The sequence below is a fragment of the Podarcis gaigeae genome, assembly GCF_964106915.1.
Source record: "Podarcis gaigeae genome assembly, chromosome: 2".
Lineage (NCBI taxonomy): Eukaryota > Metazoa > Chordata > Lepidosauria > Squamata > Lacertidae > Podarcis > Podarcis gaigeae.
In genome coordinates, this window is record NC_139679.1 from 7299242 (window position 1) to 7317014 (window position 17773).

A 17773-nucleotide genomic window follows, 5' to 3' on the forward strand; every position below is an offset into this window, starting at 1 on the left:
AAGATAGAGGCATGAAGATATAAGATAACAGAATTCTAGACTGCACCACTTCAGAATGTGGTGGGGTGCCATGTTCTCAAATGCATTCCAAAGTTAAAAGTTCCAAACATGTAATAAACTAACAAATCCTAGAGAATATTCCTAATGTCCTCGTTTACTTCATGGAGGGAGCTATTTATTTGTGTTGGTGGGAGGAGCATTCAAAAACATGTCCCCTACATACCACCCTACTGTCTGAAGTGGATTTAAGAAAAGGTTTCATTCATTCATTCATCATGCAGACTGTTCTAGGCACCTAACAAAATCTTCAGGACTATAATACAGTCAAACCTCGGGTTAAAGACGTTTCAGGTTAAATCTTTTCAGGTTGCGTCCCGTGGCGACCCGGAAGTACTGGAAAGGGTTACTTCTGGGTTTCACCGCTCGCGCATGCGCAGACACTCAAAATGACATCACGCGCATGTGCAGAAGTGGTGAATCGCGACCTGCGCAGACGCAGGTTGTGTTCTGCTCATGTTGTGAACGGGGCTCCAGAATGGATCCCATTCGCAACCAGAGTTACCACTGTAATTATAATACTAAAAACATGATACAAACAGCAGAAGCAGCAAATTAATAAAGTCCATGCACTAATAATGCAAAAAAAAAAGGCAGTGGGTGAATGAAACCCATGAGCTCCCAAAAAACCATTCAATCAAAATGTTTAATATTTATTTATTGCATGTATATTCCATTTTTCCTCCAAGAAGCCCAAGGGTGGCATACATAGGTCCCTGCCCCCTCACAGCAGCCCTGTGAGATAGGTTAGTCGAACAGCTGATAGCTGGCCCAAGGTCACCTTAGAACTTTCATGGCTGAACGCAGAATCTGGTTTCCCAGGTTCTAGTACTTGAGAGTATGGAACAGCCATTATCTGATGCCAAAATATAGTAAGTACCTAGGAAAGGAGTTCCACAATATTGGTGCTATCACCCAGAAGGCACCTTCTCTCTCTGTTAGCCATGATTTGCCTAATGTCAGAGGGCAACAGCATCTGGAACAGAAGGGCCTGTGACAATCTTTGTTGAGGGGCAGCTTCATGGAGGTGAAGATGGTATTTCAGATACTCAAACCTATGCCGTTTCAGGCTTTAAAGGCCCAAACCAGGACCTTAACTGGGGATGGAAATGAACTGGCAAGCACAGAAGGTCTTTTGATGCAAACACCTCTATCTTCCAGCACATTCTGCTCAAGGTGTACAATAGGTATAAGGCCTTACCTCTGATGACAGGAATGTCCTTTGCCAGGCATCACATACTGTATAGCCTTATGAAGTTAGGAAAACACCAAGTGATCTTCCTTGGTACTTTCAGCAGGGAAAAGCACATGTGTACTTTTCATAGATCACAGGAGAGGTCCTTTAGATTTGACCAGAATGAAAGCCTTTAGAAGTTTGAAGAAGAAATGTTACTGCAGCAGCATACAATTATCTCCCCACCACCTCTCTCCTGTGGTATACTAAGACCTCATAGGCAAGGCAGAAGGTTGTTTTGAAAGTGAAATAGTTGAACTACCCAAGGCAGGTTCCTGCAAAGCCCTCATGTTCCGTAAACAGATGGTAATCTCCTCAAGGGTTGCTTCACTGAAGTGTCTAATGTAGGCAGCAAGTGCCAATCTTAAAACCAAAAAAATCACACACACACACACACACACTGGCACCACTGTGATTTCATTTTAAGAGACACTGTTTATTCCTCAGTTATGTGAATACTACACCCAGTGTTTATGACATGCAAATGGATAAATGTGCAGGCATGTTCTCTGTTGTGTGAGCTACTGGAGACAAATGCAACTGAACTTTGATCTGGCTTTTTGACCATATATGGATTTTTATACTCATTCCTGAAGAAACAGGAGGCACACTGGGAGCCAAAGTGATCGTCCTCAATGGTGTCAAATTGTGTTGGTCCTTGGTTCCATGGAGATGTATCTGGGATTACTCCATGAAAAAAGAACGATGGTTGACAGCTGTCCTTGAAATGCAGCTTGCCCACCACCGCAGATCTTTCCCTGGAATATAAATCTACAAGGGAGGGTGCTGGGAATGTTTTAGGGTACAATCACAGCTCATCAGGGCAGGTCTGGACACCAGCCTGCATGTACAACCCTCACCAGAATCCTCTGCAACACGCATTGTTTTTGTGGGTCTGGAAGTCAAAGTACATGTCAATAAGGACTGTAAGGCAGCTGCCAATCAAGGTCTTTCCTCCCAGGCCTTTCTACTACAACTTTTGTTAACCTGGTGCCCTCCAGATGTTTTGGGCTAAGGCTGATGGGAGTTGTAACCCAAAATTTCTGGAGGAAACCATGCTGGAAAAGGGTGATCTGCTGTAATCTTTAGAAAATGCATAACACAATAGATGATGCTCAGAGTTTCCATGCAACAGCATCCCTTCATCAACCGCTGCCTTTTTTGCAGAGGGGTGGATAGGAAAACTGAGCATGACACCATCGAGTCAGACATCTTCTTTAAATGTTACGGGCAGTATAAGAGGAAAGAGATGTGTAGCTGTAGCTCTCACTGGCAAAAGATGCACATTCTGCCTAACATGTAGTTTGGGGTCCTTAAATTCCAATTGTAGCAGCTCTTTCCCTGGAGGCCACTTCCTATAATCATTTCTTGCACACAAGTGCTCACATGGAGAACAGAAACAAATCAGCAGAACCAGCCAATCGCTGATTTAGTGGACAGCTATTTCTATGATTGGAGAAGTCAACCTGCCCACTTTCCACCTCTTGTGATCAAGATTTGTGTGCTATATCTGAGATCAGCCAGTTCATACGTCTTTATGCAGAAGTGCCTGGCTGGAATTCTTTAAGTTTCGGGAAGTGGGAGGGATGAGCCCTGGGTTATTTTGGCAAGCCAGTCTTTCTCAATTTCTGTTCGCCATGTATAAAATGAGTGTGCCCGCCACCAGGAGTTGTTGTAGGAGATAAAAGAGTTGTAACACATTTTGGACATTTAAATTACCATAGAAACTATTCAGTCTAATACTGCCCCCCCCCTCACCAAATGGGCATGATACAAATGTCTTTGTAATCCAACGCTCAGCACTGCTGCACCAGCAAAACTGTACATGATGCCCTTCAGCTACATTGCAGTATCACACTGCTAGGCAGAATCGCTTTGGGGTTGGCACTTAAGCCCAGTCTCAGCATGTCAGTGTTGAAAAAATTCTCCTGTCTCCAGTGTGGCATCAAGCAACTTCACTTCTGCAGCCGTAATAGGGCTGGGCACTAGCTATGCTATGAGATAGTCCAGCTTCATAGGAAAGAAATGGTTGGTGAAATTCTGCCAGCCTGATGTAACAGTAGCAGGGTTATAAGTATAGAGGCAAATTTTCAAATAATTACTTACATTTCAGAGAAAGTAAGCCGATTGTGTTGTTGTTTAGTCGTTTAGTCATGTCCCACTCTTCGTGACCTCATGGACCAGAGCACACCAGGCACTCCTGTCTTCCACTGCCTCCCGCAGTTTGGTCAAACTCACATTCGTAGCTTTGAGAACACTGTCCCACCATCTCGTCCTCTGTCGTCCCCTTCTCCTTGTGCCCTCCATCTTTCCCAACATCAGGGTCTTTTCCAGGGAGTCTTATCTTCTCATGAGGTGGCCAAAGTATTGGAGCCTCAGCTTCAGGATCTGTCCTTCCAGTGAGCACTCAGGGCTGATTTCCTTAAGAATGGATAGGTTTGATCTTCTTGCAGTCCATGGGACTCTCAAGAGTCTCCTCCAGCACCAGAATTCAAAAGCATAAATTCTTCGGCGATCAGCCTTCTTGATGGTCCAGCTCTCACTTCCATACATCACTACTGGGAAAACCATAGCTTTAATTATACAGACCTTTGTTGGCAAGGTGATGTCTCTGCTTTTTAAGATGCTGTCTAGGTTTGTCATTGCTTTTCTCCCAAGAGCAGGCGTCTTTTAATTTCGTGGCTGCTGTCACCATCTGCAGTGATCATGGAACCCAAGAAAGTAAAATCTCTCACTGCCTCCATTTCTTCCCATTCTATTTGCCAGGAGGTGATGGGCCCAGTGGCCATGATCTTCATTTTTTTTATGTTGAGCTTCAGACCATATTTTGCGCTCTCCTCTTTCACTCTCATTAAAAGGTTCTTTAATTCCTCCTCACTTTCTGCCATCAAGGTTTTGTCATCTGCATATCTGAGGTTGTTGATATTTCTTCCGGCAATCTTAATTCCGGCTAGGGATTCATCCAGCCCAGCCTTTCGCATGATGAATTCTGCATTTAAGTTAAATAAGCAGGGAGACAATATACAGCCTTGTCGTACTTCTTTCCCCACTTTGAACCAAATCAGTTGTTCCATATCTAGTTCTAACTGTAGCTTCTTGTCCCACATAGAGATTTCTCAGGAGACAGATGAGGTGATCAGGCACTCCCATTGCTTTAAGAACTTGCCATAGTTTGCTGTGGTCAACACAGTCAAAGTCTTTTGCATAGTCAATGAAGCAGAAGTAGATTTCTTTCTGGAACTCTCTAGCTTTCTCCATAATCCAGTGCATGTTTGCAATTTGGTCTCTGGTTCCTCTGCCTCTTCTAAATCCAGCTTGCACTTCTGGGAGTTCTTGGTCCACATACTGCTTGAGCCTTCCTTGTAGAATTTTAAGCATAACCTTGCTAGTGTGTGAAATGAGTGCAATTGTGCGGTAGTTGGAGCATTCCAGCTAAATCTCCCCAAATAAATTCTCCCATTAATTTCCTTTTCCAGATTACCCAAATCTCCTTTAATTAATGAAAATCCCAGTTAGTTCCCCACCCTGCTCCAAAATCACTTTCCCTTTTACTTTGTACCCCTATTCATTGTTAGTCATCTCACCACCATCCCTTCTGCTGCTGAATTAAGAAGAAATAAGTTGCATGATTCCTTTCAGGTGGCTGGAGGAATCGTACTATGAGACAAGTTGGCTGGTGGGTGTCTGTCTATCTTTTTAAACTTAATTAAGCAAAAGCAAAGCCTTCAGCCACCAGGGACCAGCCTACCATTAGACAGAGTGAGGAAGCTGCCTCAGGTAGCAGATGCTGGAGAACAGGGAGCACCAGGGAGCTGCTGGAGACCAGAGACATGTAGGTCAAGTAGTCTGTATGATAAGCTGCTGCTCTCAGGAACAGACTGCCCTGCCCTGTTGCCTGTGTTGAAATGGAATTCAGGTGGTAGCCCTCTTGGTTTTTGTATGTGGAGCAGAGAGTGTGGGGGGCTTATTGTTATTTGCCAAGAGCATCAAAATGCATTGAGGCAGCATTGCCACTGTCAGCTTGCCACCGCACTGTGTGAATTGTCATAGAATTCTAGAGTTGGCAGAAGACCCTGAGGGTTATCTAGTCCAAGCCCCTGAAATGCAGGATTCTCAACTAAAGCATCCATGACAGATGGCCATCCAACCTTTCCCTAAAAGCCTCCAATGAAAGGGACCCCAGCACCTTCTGAGGCAGTCCCTTCCACTGTCCAACAGCTCTTTCCTTTTTTAAAAAAAATATATAGTTATTAAGGTTTTCAAACATAAATGCGGAAATAAAGAACAAATATAACATATATCATAACATACTTTCTTAGCTTCTTAGGACTCCCTCACACCTCCCGCTCCCACTTGCATCGTTGTCAATTCTTGCCCGCAATTTATCATCTTGTTTACAATCTTTTGTCACATTCATTTAACTATAGTCTATTAATTCTCCAATAGGTTTATAATTTATCCTCAACTTACTTATCATCTTGATTCCGTCTAATTTAGTGGTGCACAATTATTTATAATCTAGCATCCTTTCTTAACATTCAACCAAATTGCAATGTTTTTTTAGATAAATCTTAAATTTCTTCCAGTCTTCTTCAACCCTCTCTTCTCCCAGGTCTCGGATTCTGCCAGTCATCTCGGCCAGTTCCATGTAGTCCATCAGTTGCATCTGCCAGTCTTCCAGGGTGGGTAGATCTTGGGTTTTCCAATTCTTGGCGATGAGTATCCTTGCTGCCATTGTTGCATACATAAAAAATATTTTGTCCTTCTTTAGCACCTTCTGGCCGACAATACCCAGAAGGAAGGCCTCTGGTTTCTTAGTAAAGGTATACTTAAATACCTTTTTCAGCTCATTATATATCATTTCCCAGAAGGCCTTCACCTTAGGGCAAGTCCACCAGAGGTGAAAGAATGTTCCTTCGTTTTCTTTACACTTCCAACATTTATTATCAGACGAATGGTATATCTTGGCAAGTTTAACTGGGGTCATGTACCATCTATATATCATTTTCATAACATTTTCCTTCAAAGCATTACATGCAGTGAAGTTCAGCCCAGTGGTCCACAACCTTTCCCAGTCCTCAAACATAATGTTATGCCCAATATCCTGTGCCCACTTTATCATAGCCGATTTAACCATTTCATCTTGTGTGTTCCATTTTAACAGCAAGTTATACATTCTTGAAAGTACCTTAGTTTTAGGTTCTAACAGTTCTGTTTCCAACTTCGATTTCTCCACCTGGAACCCTAACTTTTTATCATTTTTAAAGACTTCTTTAATCTGAGCATAATGTAACCAGTCTCGCACTTTATCCTTCATTTTCTCCAAACTCTGCAATTTCCAATTGTTTCCATCTTTTTCTAATATTTCCCAATATTTTGGCCATTTGGCCTCCATATTGGGTCTTTTTCGGGCCTTAGCTTCCAGAGGTGAAAGCCACCTTGGAGTTTTATTTTCCAATAAGTCTTTGTATTTTGTCCAGACATTAAACACTGCTTTCCTGACAATATGGTTCTTAAAGGCCTTATTGATCTTAACTGTCTAACAGCTCTTTCCAACAGAAAATTCCTCCTTTCAGATTGTAACCTCAAAGGTGGAATCTCCTTTCTGATTGAAACCTCAGATGCTCCCAAGAAACAATGCTGCTTCCTTTTCCTTCCCTTGACCCTGGAAATGGAACTGAAATGGGGTTGTTTCCCACCCAGGGCACTTTGAGGATTCATTTGTGACTTACTTTTAAATTAAGGTGACCACTTAAATTAAGGTGACAGGGCTGTTTGGTAAGAAAAGAGACTGTTTGGCCATACTGGGTGGTAACACTCAAAAGTATCCTTCTTTAAAGCACTGGAGAGCCTTGTAGATCGACTACCAGCAAGCTAGACAGACCAGCAGCCTGAGTCATACAAGGCAGCTATGTGTATTCAGAGAAGCATTTGGGGAGAGTTTTTTGTGCCAGAATCAGGCCATATATTAAGGCTGTTAAACCCAAAGCATAACAGATCAGTGATGCATCAAGTTTGGGCAAGGGTTAGAATGTCACACTGCCTAAGTAAGGGCATGTCACTGCTCAATCATCACAGAATGCACTACTCTTTGGCTCGAAACTCAGAAAATCTGAATTTTATCTTCTATAAATCAGCTAGCTGTATGATAATGATCATAGACTGGATTCACAAAGCAGAGATTAATTAACTCTGGAATTGGAGGTGTCTCCTTTTTCTTTCTCTTGGTCTATATGCGTACTCCATTTCCTTCCAGGTTTGTGTCTCTCTTTAACTGGAGCTGTTTTTGAACTTGTGCTCCTTTTATGCCTGTACGAGAGATTGCTCAGTAGGACAACCATCTCCTTTGGAGCCTCTAGGTGCTGTATAATAATGCTATCAGACATCTCTCCTTGGTTGTTCATTGGCAGTTCCAAACAAACATTGGAAGCAGGAACCAATGGTGGTAATTAAGTAAGGAAGAGGTTGCCAAAAGAGGGGGTGAATTCTCTATCATGTGCAATCTTTGGATAAAGAGAAGCAGATGCTCTTTAGAAAGATAATACTCTCTAAACACAGGTTGACAGGCTTGTTAGCACAGCAGCTTGAGCCAAAGCCAATAATCAAGAAATGTGGACATGTTTTGATGAAAACTTAACATGTGAGGCTTGCACTGAAGTTTATAGGAGCTGCCATTTTCCTTCTTGACTCATTGCAAACTTGTTCAAATCTTCATCTGTTGAACTCAATGCAAGATCTGCCAGTGGGTTGTTATTTATAGAGGCTTGTTTAATACATTTTTATTGTTTGCTGTGTAGCAATATGTTCACAAACTAGGGGCTTCGCTTTCTCCCTGGAGAAGAAAGGGGGAAACTAGGTAGAGGATGTTTGATGAAGTAGAACTGCATCTCTTTGAGGAGACCCAGTGAATGGACTTTGATTTAGCTATGCACAGTCATGGCTACCTAAGCCCATGTCACCTCTGCTGATTTCCTTTCACTTCAGTTTGTGGAGTCACGTCACTGATACAGATGGGGAGAACATAGTTTGAGTTTGCATGTGAGTCCACCTAATTGAAACTACCTGAACTGAAATAAAACAATCCTTCAAATTCTCACTTTTCTGAATTTTACGACTTAGTTCTCCAACTGAGAAATGTATACATTTTTTTCTGGATTAGGTGAAAAGGTGTATACAGAAGTGCATTATATTGGGGGAAATTGCATGCAAAAATGTGTATATTTGAAGAAATGTACTCTAAAACACTAACAAATTTTCTTGCGGATCTTTTCATTTTAAAAACTTCCAAATTGATGTGGAAATGTGGGGAACTGAACTGAAGACTGGATACATGAGAAACCGAGATAAACCAACATTGACAGATCCACCCTCTGCTAGTCACTGATCTGTGCTGAAATCAGCCTGGATTTTGCTTATCTAATGCTACCGGTGAAGCCCATTTAGGTTGTTTTGCAGTGGTAGGTTTCAAAATCTGAACCTAGACTGAAACACCTGTAAGACGTTGGCATGGGATTACTGAAAACCGCAGTTGTGTGGCAGTGGTAAGAAAACTTGCACAGCTGGAATGAAATTGTGCCCCCACCCCTAAGCACAGTGAATCTGGAAGAGAGGCGTCTTATTAGCATAAGATAAGATGCAGAAAGTGACACTACTGCTGTACCTTATCTGATACACGCAAGAGATAAACATCCTTACCTCTCCACCAAGCCCTTTGCTCAGAGGTTTGGGGAAGGAAGAAACAGCAAGTGTTCCTCAGCTTCATGCCAATTCCTTATCTCATCCAAACTTGGATGTAAGACTCTTCTTCCTGCTCAAGCTTTGAGCAAGTACAGTGGGAAGGCGAAGTTGCCCTTCCCTTACAATGCAATTGGGAGAAAGGAAGAAACATTACGACAAACACCTGTATCGTTTTCTTCCCTTCATCGAACAGTCTTTGGGTAGCTGCTGGGTATTGTTCCTCCTCACCAGAGACCAAGGGGCACTCGCCTCTGGTACTCTGGCCAGTGAAATTGTGGGTGCCTGTCCATAACTTCTTCTTTGACATGCACAAGTTGATATTGGTTCATGGCTTTTATATTCTCTAGCCCAACCAACAATTATGGGTTGCATCCAACTGTAATTCTATAAATACAGGAGCACAGGAAGCTGGTCCATCAAGCTGAGTATTGTCTACACTGACTGGCAGTGCCTCTCCAAGATTTCAGACAGGGTTCTCTCCCAGCCTCACCTGGAGATGATGGAGATTGAACCTGAAACTTCTGCTTGCAAAGCAGATGCTCTACCTTTTCATTTTAATAAATGGGCCTAAGTAAGCCGTGCTTGTTAATTTCAGTGGGTCTGTTCTAAGCTGGATGAGCACCAGATACAATCTTCTGTAATTTGCATTGCAGAGCTAGTTGTGATAACCCAATGGATCACTAGGAAGCATGGATCTTTTTTCTTTTTTTTTTTGAATAATTTTTATTAATTTTTAACATATAAATTATAATACATACCACAAAACTTCACATCTTATACAATCTATTTTTGGACTTCCACCAGCACCTCTGATGATCCACCATTCTTATCACTTCTTCTGCATTTCTTAAATTCATATTGCCTTTAAATATCTTAGCTAACCATCCTCCCCTTTATCTATTTTTGCAATAATTCAAATAATTCACCTCACAAAACTTCTTGCAAACCTACAAACGTAATCTGATCATCACAATTACTTTTCAAATAGTCCGTAAATTTACTCCAGTCTTCTGTGAATCTCTGGTCCTGCAGATTTTGAATTCTTTCTGTTAATTTATCTAATTCTGCATAGTCCATCAATTTCATCCTCCATTCTTCTTTCGTCGGTAATTCTTCTTGCCTCCATTTTTGTGCCAATAATATTCTTGCTGCCGTCTTTGCATATGAAAACAGCTTAAAATCTTTTCTATTTACTGCACCTCCGACAATGCCCAGTAGAAAAGCTTCTGGTTTCTTTATAAATGTATATTTCAACATTATTTTTCATCTCATTATATATCATTTCCCATACGTTTTCACCTAGGAAGCATGGATCTAATGTTTGTATTTACCCCCTCACATTGTACTCTTGAAAAGTTGAGTTTCGGATGAGGTTCAAAGGAGGAGAAGGTTGTTTTTTCCCCTGTCCATGAACTATCCATTATTTTGTATTTCAGGATTCAGATTATTATCATTGTGCTCTTTGGAAGGGCTTAGGACACCTATTTGTGGTGTGGCAGTCACGTAAAAGTTCATTGTAGGTTGTCTACACTCACCTATAATACCCTGTTGTACAGTGAGGCATGCTTTACTATACCATCAAGGTTACCACACATTTCAGCTTGGTTGCAAGGTACAGTAAAGTTCAGGTGGCTGTGTGGCCAGAGGCCAGAAGTGACTGGCTCTCTCTCACGGATTTTCAGCTGGATTGATCTCTGGTCTCTCCTCCTTTCTGGTTCCTTTCCATTCTGTACAGTTCTAGAATGAGATGAGTTTAAAAACAACAACAACATGAGAAAAAGGGCTTTGGCTCTTGGCATAGTTCTCATACCTGTGGAGGAATGACCGCTCCCCACTTAAAACGGGGGGCGCCTTTTGCGTGGACGCGTGCAGCCCTGGATCTGGAGTGGCCCCATCAGCATAGGCTTTGCCTTCCCTCAGGTGGGATACCTGGAGGTCCCCGCCTAGCCCAGTGAGTTGTCCAATCCCACCTGGGGGAAGCGTTGCCAGGGAAACCAGGCCAGGTAAGGGGAGGGATTACCTGCCCACACAATAGAGGGTGGATCTTAATTGGTAATCCTCACTTGGCTCCAGAGCTTCTCCCACCCTACCCACCCTCATTTAATGTCTTCTTTTGCAGGTTAACTTTTCTTCATAGGTTTTGCAGGTTAACCTGTCTCCACAGGTATGTGGGCGCTGCTACGATAAGGTCGCTGTTAAAGGGCCGGAAAGGAATTTCGCTGCATTGGCAGGTTTCGCCTTTCCCGTAGCAAAACGTCACAACTTTGGCAGTATCAGGCCTTGGGAGGAATCCTTTAGTCCATCTTCCTCTTTGCGGCGGCGATACCAGGGTTCCCCGTTAAAGGGGTTTTTGAAGGGAGGCTTTGGCCGTACGCCGAAAGGTCGTCATTGCTCTCCCCTGCGGCGGCGTAACGGGGGCGGCTATCTCTGCTTGAACATATGTTCTCCAGAGCCGGCCCATCCCCCCCACACACACTGGATAACCCTGATGCTCCCTAGGTCCCCGGCTGGGGACTAGGGAGGGAGAACGCCCAATGCCTGAGCCACTTGAAATTTAATAAAGTTGTGGCCAATTTAATCCCATAGCACGTTGTCTAGAGTCGTTATTCCACATGACGGGGGAGACCACTCGGGATCTGGGGACTCCGCCTGTCCACGCAAAGTGTGCCTACACCTTCAAAATATATCGATTCAGAAACTTGCCCAGAGGCTTCTGGTATTATCCTCTTGGGTAAGATGCTCGCTACATCTTTTGAAACAAAACCTCAGTGATGGAGGCTTTGGCAGTTCTCAGCTGTAGGATTTGTGTGGAAAGAGCTGCACTACGGAAGGAGCAGCTGTTAATTAGTGCTTTTGAAAAATCTGAAAAATGCTTTAAAGTTTCTTGGAAGTGCTTCATGAAACACGAAGCCAAGCTGCTTTTATCTTTAATTTAAAGAGTATTTGGTGCAGATATTGAAGAGACTTTTGAGGCAAGTAACACTGTACCGAAACAGACAAATGGTCCTGGAAATATTCGCAGTGTGGTGTGCTAGGCAGAGATCTAAGTAAATAAACAAATGTTAATCAGTCTGAGTGTTCCTTATCTTGAATATTGTCAGGTATGGGAGGGAGGGAGGGAGGGAGGGAGGGAGGGAGGTATCAGATCCTCGAGGCCATGGAAGTGCTGAAAGTGATTGGATCTGTAAGGGACTGGAGAGTGGAAAGCACATCTTGCAGTTCCTAAGAAACTCTGAAAGTTGCTGTCTTCATTTCTCCTCATCTCTGCACCCCCAAAAGGGTTTCAAACAGATGGCTTTGCATTCAAGGGCAACTATAGCAAGTACGAAGGCAACAGTGGCAGCACATATAGCTCTATTTGTAGGTTAGGGTCGTGCCTCCATTTTGTGTGATGGGTGAGCCATATCAAGATTGGGGCAAATAAAACAAAAAAATGAAAATATTATGCCATTCTATAATGGACGTACATTACGTGTACGCAGTGGGGTTTTTTCTAGAAAAATAGGTGCCACACTTTTTAACAACAACAACAACCCCCATAAAGTGCTGGTACTGTGTAACCTTGAGTACCCCCTGAAAAGAAAAGGAAAAAACACTGCCTGTACAGTACAATGCAATATACTTAAATGAAATAGCTACATTACAGGTAGGAGACTATTTGGTCCTGGATGGGATCCAAAAGTTCACACATAAACAAACCCACACAATAAAAGGGTGTTAATTTCAGATGTCTTTATATGTTCGTTATTGATATAATTTGGGGTAATGGTTTTGCACTGTGCAACAAAACTTAGGTGTAATGTGGGTTGGTGGGGTTGCTGTTGCTGCTTTATCAAAAGGCTGGATAAGAATTTTGAGGACTTATTTTGGATATAGTAACTCCTGCATTAGTGATGAAAGGTAGACAAGAGGATCGCCATAGTCTAATCTTTCCGTTTATTGACAACCTCACAGGTCCAGAGCCTAGAACAGCACAACCAAGTCCTTCTCACGAGATGGAACTTTTTGAAAGAACAAGACAACTCTCTTTCTGAGTTGGATATCAAACTCCTCTACGACCAGTACATGAACAGGCTGAACCTAGAGATTCGATCAATTGATGCAGAAAAAGAGCAGCTGGATTCAGAACTTGATGAAGTGTTGGATGCCATGGACGCCTTCCGTAACAAGTAAGTCTTCTCTTCTTTCTCTGGTATTGGGAACTTGTGGCCCTCCAGATATTGCTGGACTACAACTCCCATCATGCCTGTCCATGGGCCATGATCAGGTTCCCCACTCCTGTTCTAGGTCTTTCACGTGTTTGGTGGACATATTTATAAAGCATCTCTTTCCTCCTTGTCTCTTAATTCATATCTTTCTGCATATTCTGTGCACCCCTCAAAGATTACAACTTCATACTTCACATCTGTATCCACTACAGATAGTCCTGTATTGAGATGAGATGTCATAACAGAGAGAGCGAGAGAGTTTCTAGAGGGCTTGTAAAATGAAAGATAACCATTCTGTCCTGTGCTCGAGAGGCAAGAATTCTCCAACAGACCTTTGGTTGACGTACAGAAGACTGCTTCCACCACTGCCCCAATACATATTTTTATTCTCTAAAATAAAAACCATGAACTTGCATGGTTGCACAACAGAGGAGTTGAGGAGAAAATGTGGTGAGAGTTCAGCAGCGCCAGCGTTGTTGAAGCACTGCAGAAGACTTCTTCTTCTTCTTCTTCTTCTTCTTCTTCTTCTTCTTCTTCTTCTTCTCCAATCATTTCGCCTTGACAGTGAGTCTGTAAGTGACTGTGGAGGCCAATTCTGGATCCACACGTCCTTCCACAGTGGGGACATAGGTTTCCAGACTGGTGTTCATCATGGTGAGGGTTTGCCAAATGTGCCTTCCTCTTAGCACATTTCTCCCTTTCCTCCTTAGTTTGAGCATCTTCAAAGTCCATGACACCTTTGGTAAAGGCTGTTCTCCAATTGGAGCACTCGCAGGCCTGTGTTTCCCAATTGCTGGTGTTTATACTACATTTTTAAAGATTTGTCTTAAACCTCTTTTGTTGACCACCAGCATTACGCTTTCCATTTTTAAATCTTTTGAGGAGTTGGAGATGGTGTTTATAAGTGGTCCATGTTTCACAAGCATACAGTAAGGTTGGTAGTACAATAGCTTTGTAAATAAGGCATAGTAGGGTCGTAGCACAACAGCAATGGCCACAAGCTCATTGCGCCAGCATTGAGCCTCCTCTTTTGTTGAGATCTGCTCAGCTGGGCACCGAATATCAGATTGCCAATGCATGAAGAGATTTGTTCTCTTGTGAGAAACAAATAATACCCCTAATTTTAGACTTGGTTTTGTGAACCGTATTTTAATGTCCTGTTCCAATTGTTGGCTTGATTGCTAGATAATGCATGTTGGCTGAATGTGCAAAGTTCAGCCAAATGGAAAGGAAACGTGAGAAGCAAAGGGAGCTTAATGTGTAAATAATTATGTGTAAATGTAGTCTACTTACCCTTCAGTCTCACTCCTCCTACAACATTCAGCTATTCTTTATCTCTGTTCCTTCCTGGAGTCTGCACTCTTCTAATACCAGCCTGATATTAGTACTTGTATTTCCTACCGACATTCCTTTTCCTTGGCAGCTTCCTGATTCTAGGACTCCCCACCCAACAGTCAGTTTTTCCTCTTCTATTAGTATATTCACAAGTGACTTAAGGATGCACTTATTTGGTCAGTCATTGTTTTACTTTCATTTCATTCCCCTCCTTATCTTGTCCTGTTATAATTAGATTGTAAGGCTTCAGGCAGGGTTTGAGACAGACAGACAGACAGACAGACAGACGATGATGATAGATGATAGATAGATAGATAGATAGATAGATAGATAGATAGATAGATGATCGATAGATAGATGATAGATAGATAGATAGATGATAGATAGATAGATAGATAGATAGATAGATAGATAGATAGATAGATATGCACCCTCTGTTCTTCACCTAGCAGTTATAGTTGTAGATAAAAATGGATAAATAATAATATACCTACCTGTGAATAGTCTTAAAAATAAAAAAGATACATAGATGCAGCCATCTTTGTCATAACCCCTATTTACAAGTAAGTATTCTCAAGGTCACACCAACCTAGATAAAAGAGGAATTGGATTGCCAGATGGAATAGTGGGTGATTTGATGCTGCAGAACGAGGCAGGCGGGATTTTTGACACCATATCTTTCACATCCATTTGGCAGAGCAGACACAAATTGTGGAACAAAGATCTTGAGAATGGGGTTGTAGATCTGGGAGATCATCCAGGTGACCCTAAGATCCCAACAATCCAGATGTTCAGGGTCATTTAGGTTAAACCATTGGTATGAGAAGGCATTCCCAGTTCCTAAAAATAAAGCCATCTGGATGTTTTCCTAGATCTGCTTTCCCGCTCCTAAGAGCTTTATTTTTATTGCTCTTGAGCAGGTTGGAAGATTTGTTTACATTTACTTTCACTGAAGCAAGAGAAACATGCCAGCATCCAGTTTGAGAACTTTGAAAAGATATCCCCTGACACCATCAGTCATTAAGCAAAGTAACGAGGCTGTCGTTATTACACAATGGCAATGTTTCCCAAGGGAAACAACAACCAAAAAAACAGAATATGCCAGCAACCTATTTAACTGTAGAGTTAAAACCTGTGAAATTTCCTTTTAAAGATATTATTGTTGTTGTTTTCATAACAACAGCTGAGAGTTAATTAAATGTTTCTGTCCAAGGGCCATGCATTTCAAATTGATTCTTAAGGCTTCTGATCACTTTTCCAATTGACTAAAGGTTTCTCTCAGTTTTGGACCAGCAAGTTTTATTTAGAGATGTCATGAAAATCATGATTTTCTGCTTGGAAAACATTATAGGTAGAAAATATGTGGGTGCTGGTGGTGGGCTGGGACTAGATGCATAAAGTGTTGCACAATTAAACCAATTGACAATAATATGCATGCAACAATCATTTTCAGACAGTCCTCTCCTCTTTACTGCTTCTTTTATTCCTTTATTCCTTGCATAATATTGATTCCAAGCTGCATTAAATGTAGGGCTGCACCAATTACTGTATTTTTTGCTCTATAAGACGCACTTTTCCCTTCCTAAAAAGTAAGGGGAAATGTGTGTGCGTTTTGGAGTGAATGCAGGCTGCGCAGCTATCCCTGAAGCCAGAACAGCAAGAGGGATTGGTGCGCACCGATTCCTTTTGCTCTCCTGGCTTCAGGGATAGCCACGTGAAGCCTCTTCAGGGCAATGGGAGGAATGTTCCCCCTCCCCTGAAACGGAACGGGCTCTATTTCTCCTGCCGCTTCGCTGAAGGGGCGTTGTGCAGAGAGGGAGAGAAGTTTTTTCTTATTCTCCTCCTCTAAAACTAGGCGCGTCTTATGGCTGGATGCATCTTATAGAGCGAAAAATACGGTATGCTCCTGTTTTGGTTTTTGGTCTAGAAATAGTGCTTTCAGTAGAAATACCCCCCCAAAAAAACGCTTTACTTGTAAGAAATATACACCTTTTCTAAACAGAGCTGAACTAAAACGGAGGCTTTTTGTGCAAAAAGACTTGGAAAATGTGCGTTTTCCCATTTTGGCAATTGTTCAGCCCTGTGAAATGGATTTAAACTGTTCATCTCAGAGGGATGGCAGGAAGCTTTTCTCTTGCTCTGATTTGGTTTTTTGCGATCAGCATAGAGCCAGATTTGGTTGGCTTTGGTATCATCTGGAAGCCTGTATGTAACAAGAGATGCCACTGTAGGTAGATATCTGTTGGATCAGTCTCCAGCTATTGCAGTTGGTGCCAACATATTCCAAGTTTACCAAATCCATATACAGTGGTGCCTCGCAAGACGAAAAGAATCCGTTCCGCAAGTCTCTTCGTCTTGCGGTTTTTTCGTCTTGCGAAGCAAGCCCATTAGCGGCTTAGTGGATTAGCGCTATTAGCGGCTTAGCGGGCTTAGCGGATCAGCTGTTAAGCGGCTTAGCGGATCAGCTGATAAGCAGATCAAGCACCTCCAAAATGGAAAACTCTTTCATCTAGCGGGTTTTCCGTCTTGCAAGGCATTTGTCTTGCGGGGCACCACTGTACAGTAGTACCTTGGTTCTCAAACTTAATCCATTCTGGAATTCCATTCCAAAACCAGAGCGTTCCAAAACCAAGGCACGCTTTCCCATAGAAAGTAATGCAAAATGGATTAATCCATTCCAGACTTTTAAAAGCAACCCCCAAAACAGCAATTTAACATGAATTTTACTAACAAGACCATTGATATACAAAATTAAAGCAATAACGTACTGCAGTCACTCACTCAATCAATCAGTCAGTAGCTGAACTGGGTTCCACAAAGTCACAAAAATGAAAAAGAGCCACAAAAACAAAAATGCAAAATAAATAGCAAAAACAGAAGACAGACCTCAGCATAACACTCAAAACGGAAGTGTGGCACTCAAATCGGAAGAGTAACACTCAAAACGGAACATGTTCAGCTTCTGAAAAAGGTTTGCAAACCGGAACACCTGCTTTCAGGTTTGCAGTGTTTGGGTTCCAAGTTGTTTGAGTACCAAGGAGTTTGAGAACCAAGGTGCCACTGTATTCAAATATAATGTGTTAACTCTGAAAGCTGTGCTTTTGCTTTTACACATTTATTAACGTTGTTGTAAAAAATTATCTCAAAAACCTGAAGCCATGCTAAAGGGACTTTCTCCTAATATAGCACTGCACTTCAGCTC

The 17773-nt window shown here is 42.2% G+C and overlaps 1 protein-coding gene and 1 long non-coding RNA gene across 2 annotated transcripts in view; one reads left to right on the forward strand and one right to left on the reverse strand.

The window, feature by feature from the left end:
* Positions 1–2978, reverse strand: part of LOC310840244 — a 51692-nt gene extending 48714 nt beyond the window's left edge. The window contains exon 1 of the long non-coding RNA XR_014561865.1: positions 1259–2978. This is a non-coding gene — a long non-coding RNA (uncharacterized lncRNA). The remainder of the gene's footprint in view (positions 1–1258) is intronic.
* The window catches only part of LOC310840132 (uncharacterized protein), a 50952-nt gene that overhangs the window by 2860 nt on the left and 30319 nt on the right, over positions 1–17773 (forward strand). The window contains exon 2 of the mRNA XM_083729330.1: positions 12983–13197. Coding sequence (XP_083585456.1) covers positions 12983–13197 — 215 coding nt within the window. The remainder of the gene's footprint in view (positions 1–12982; positions 13198–17773) is intronic.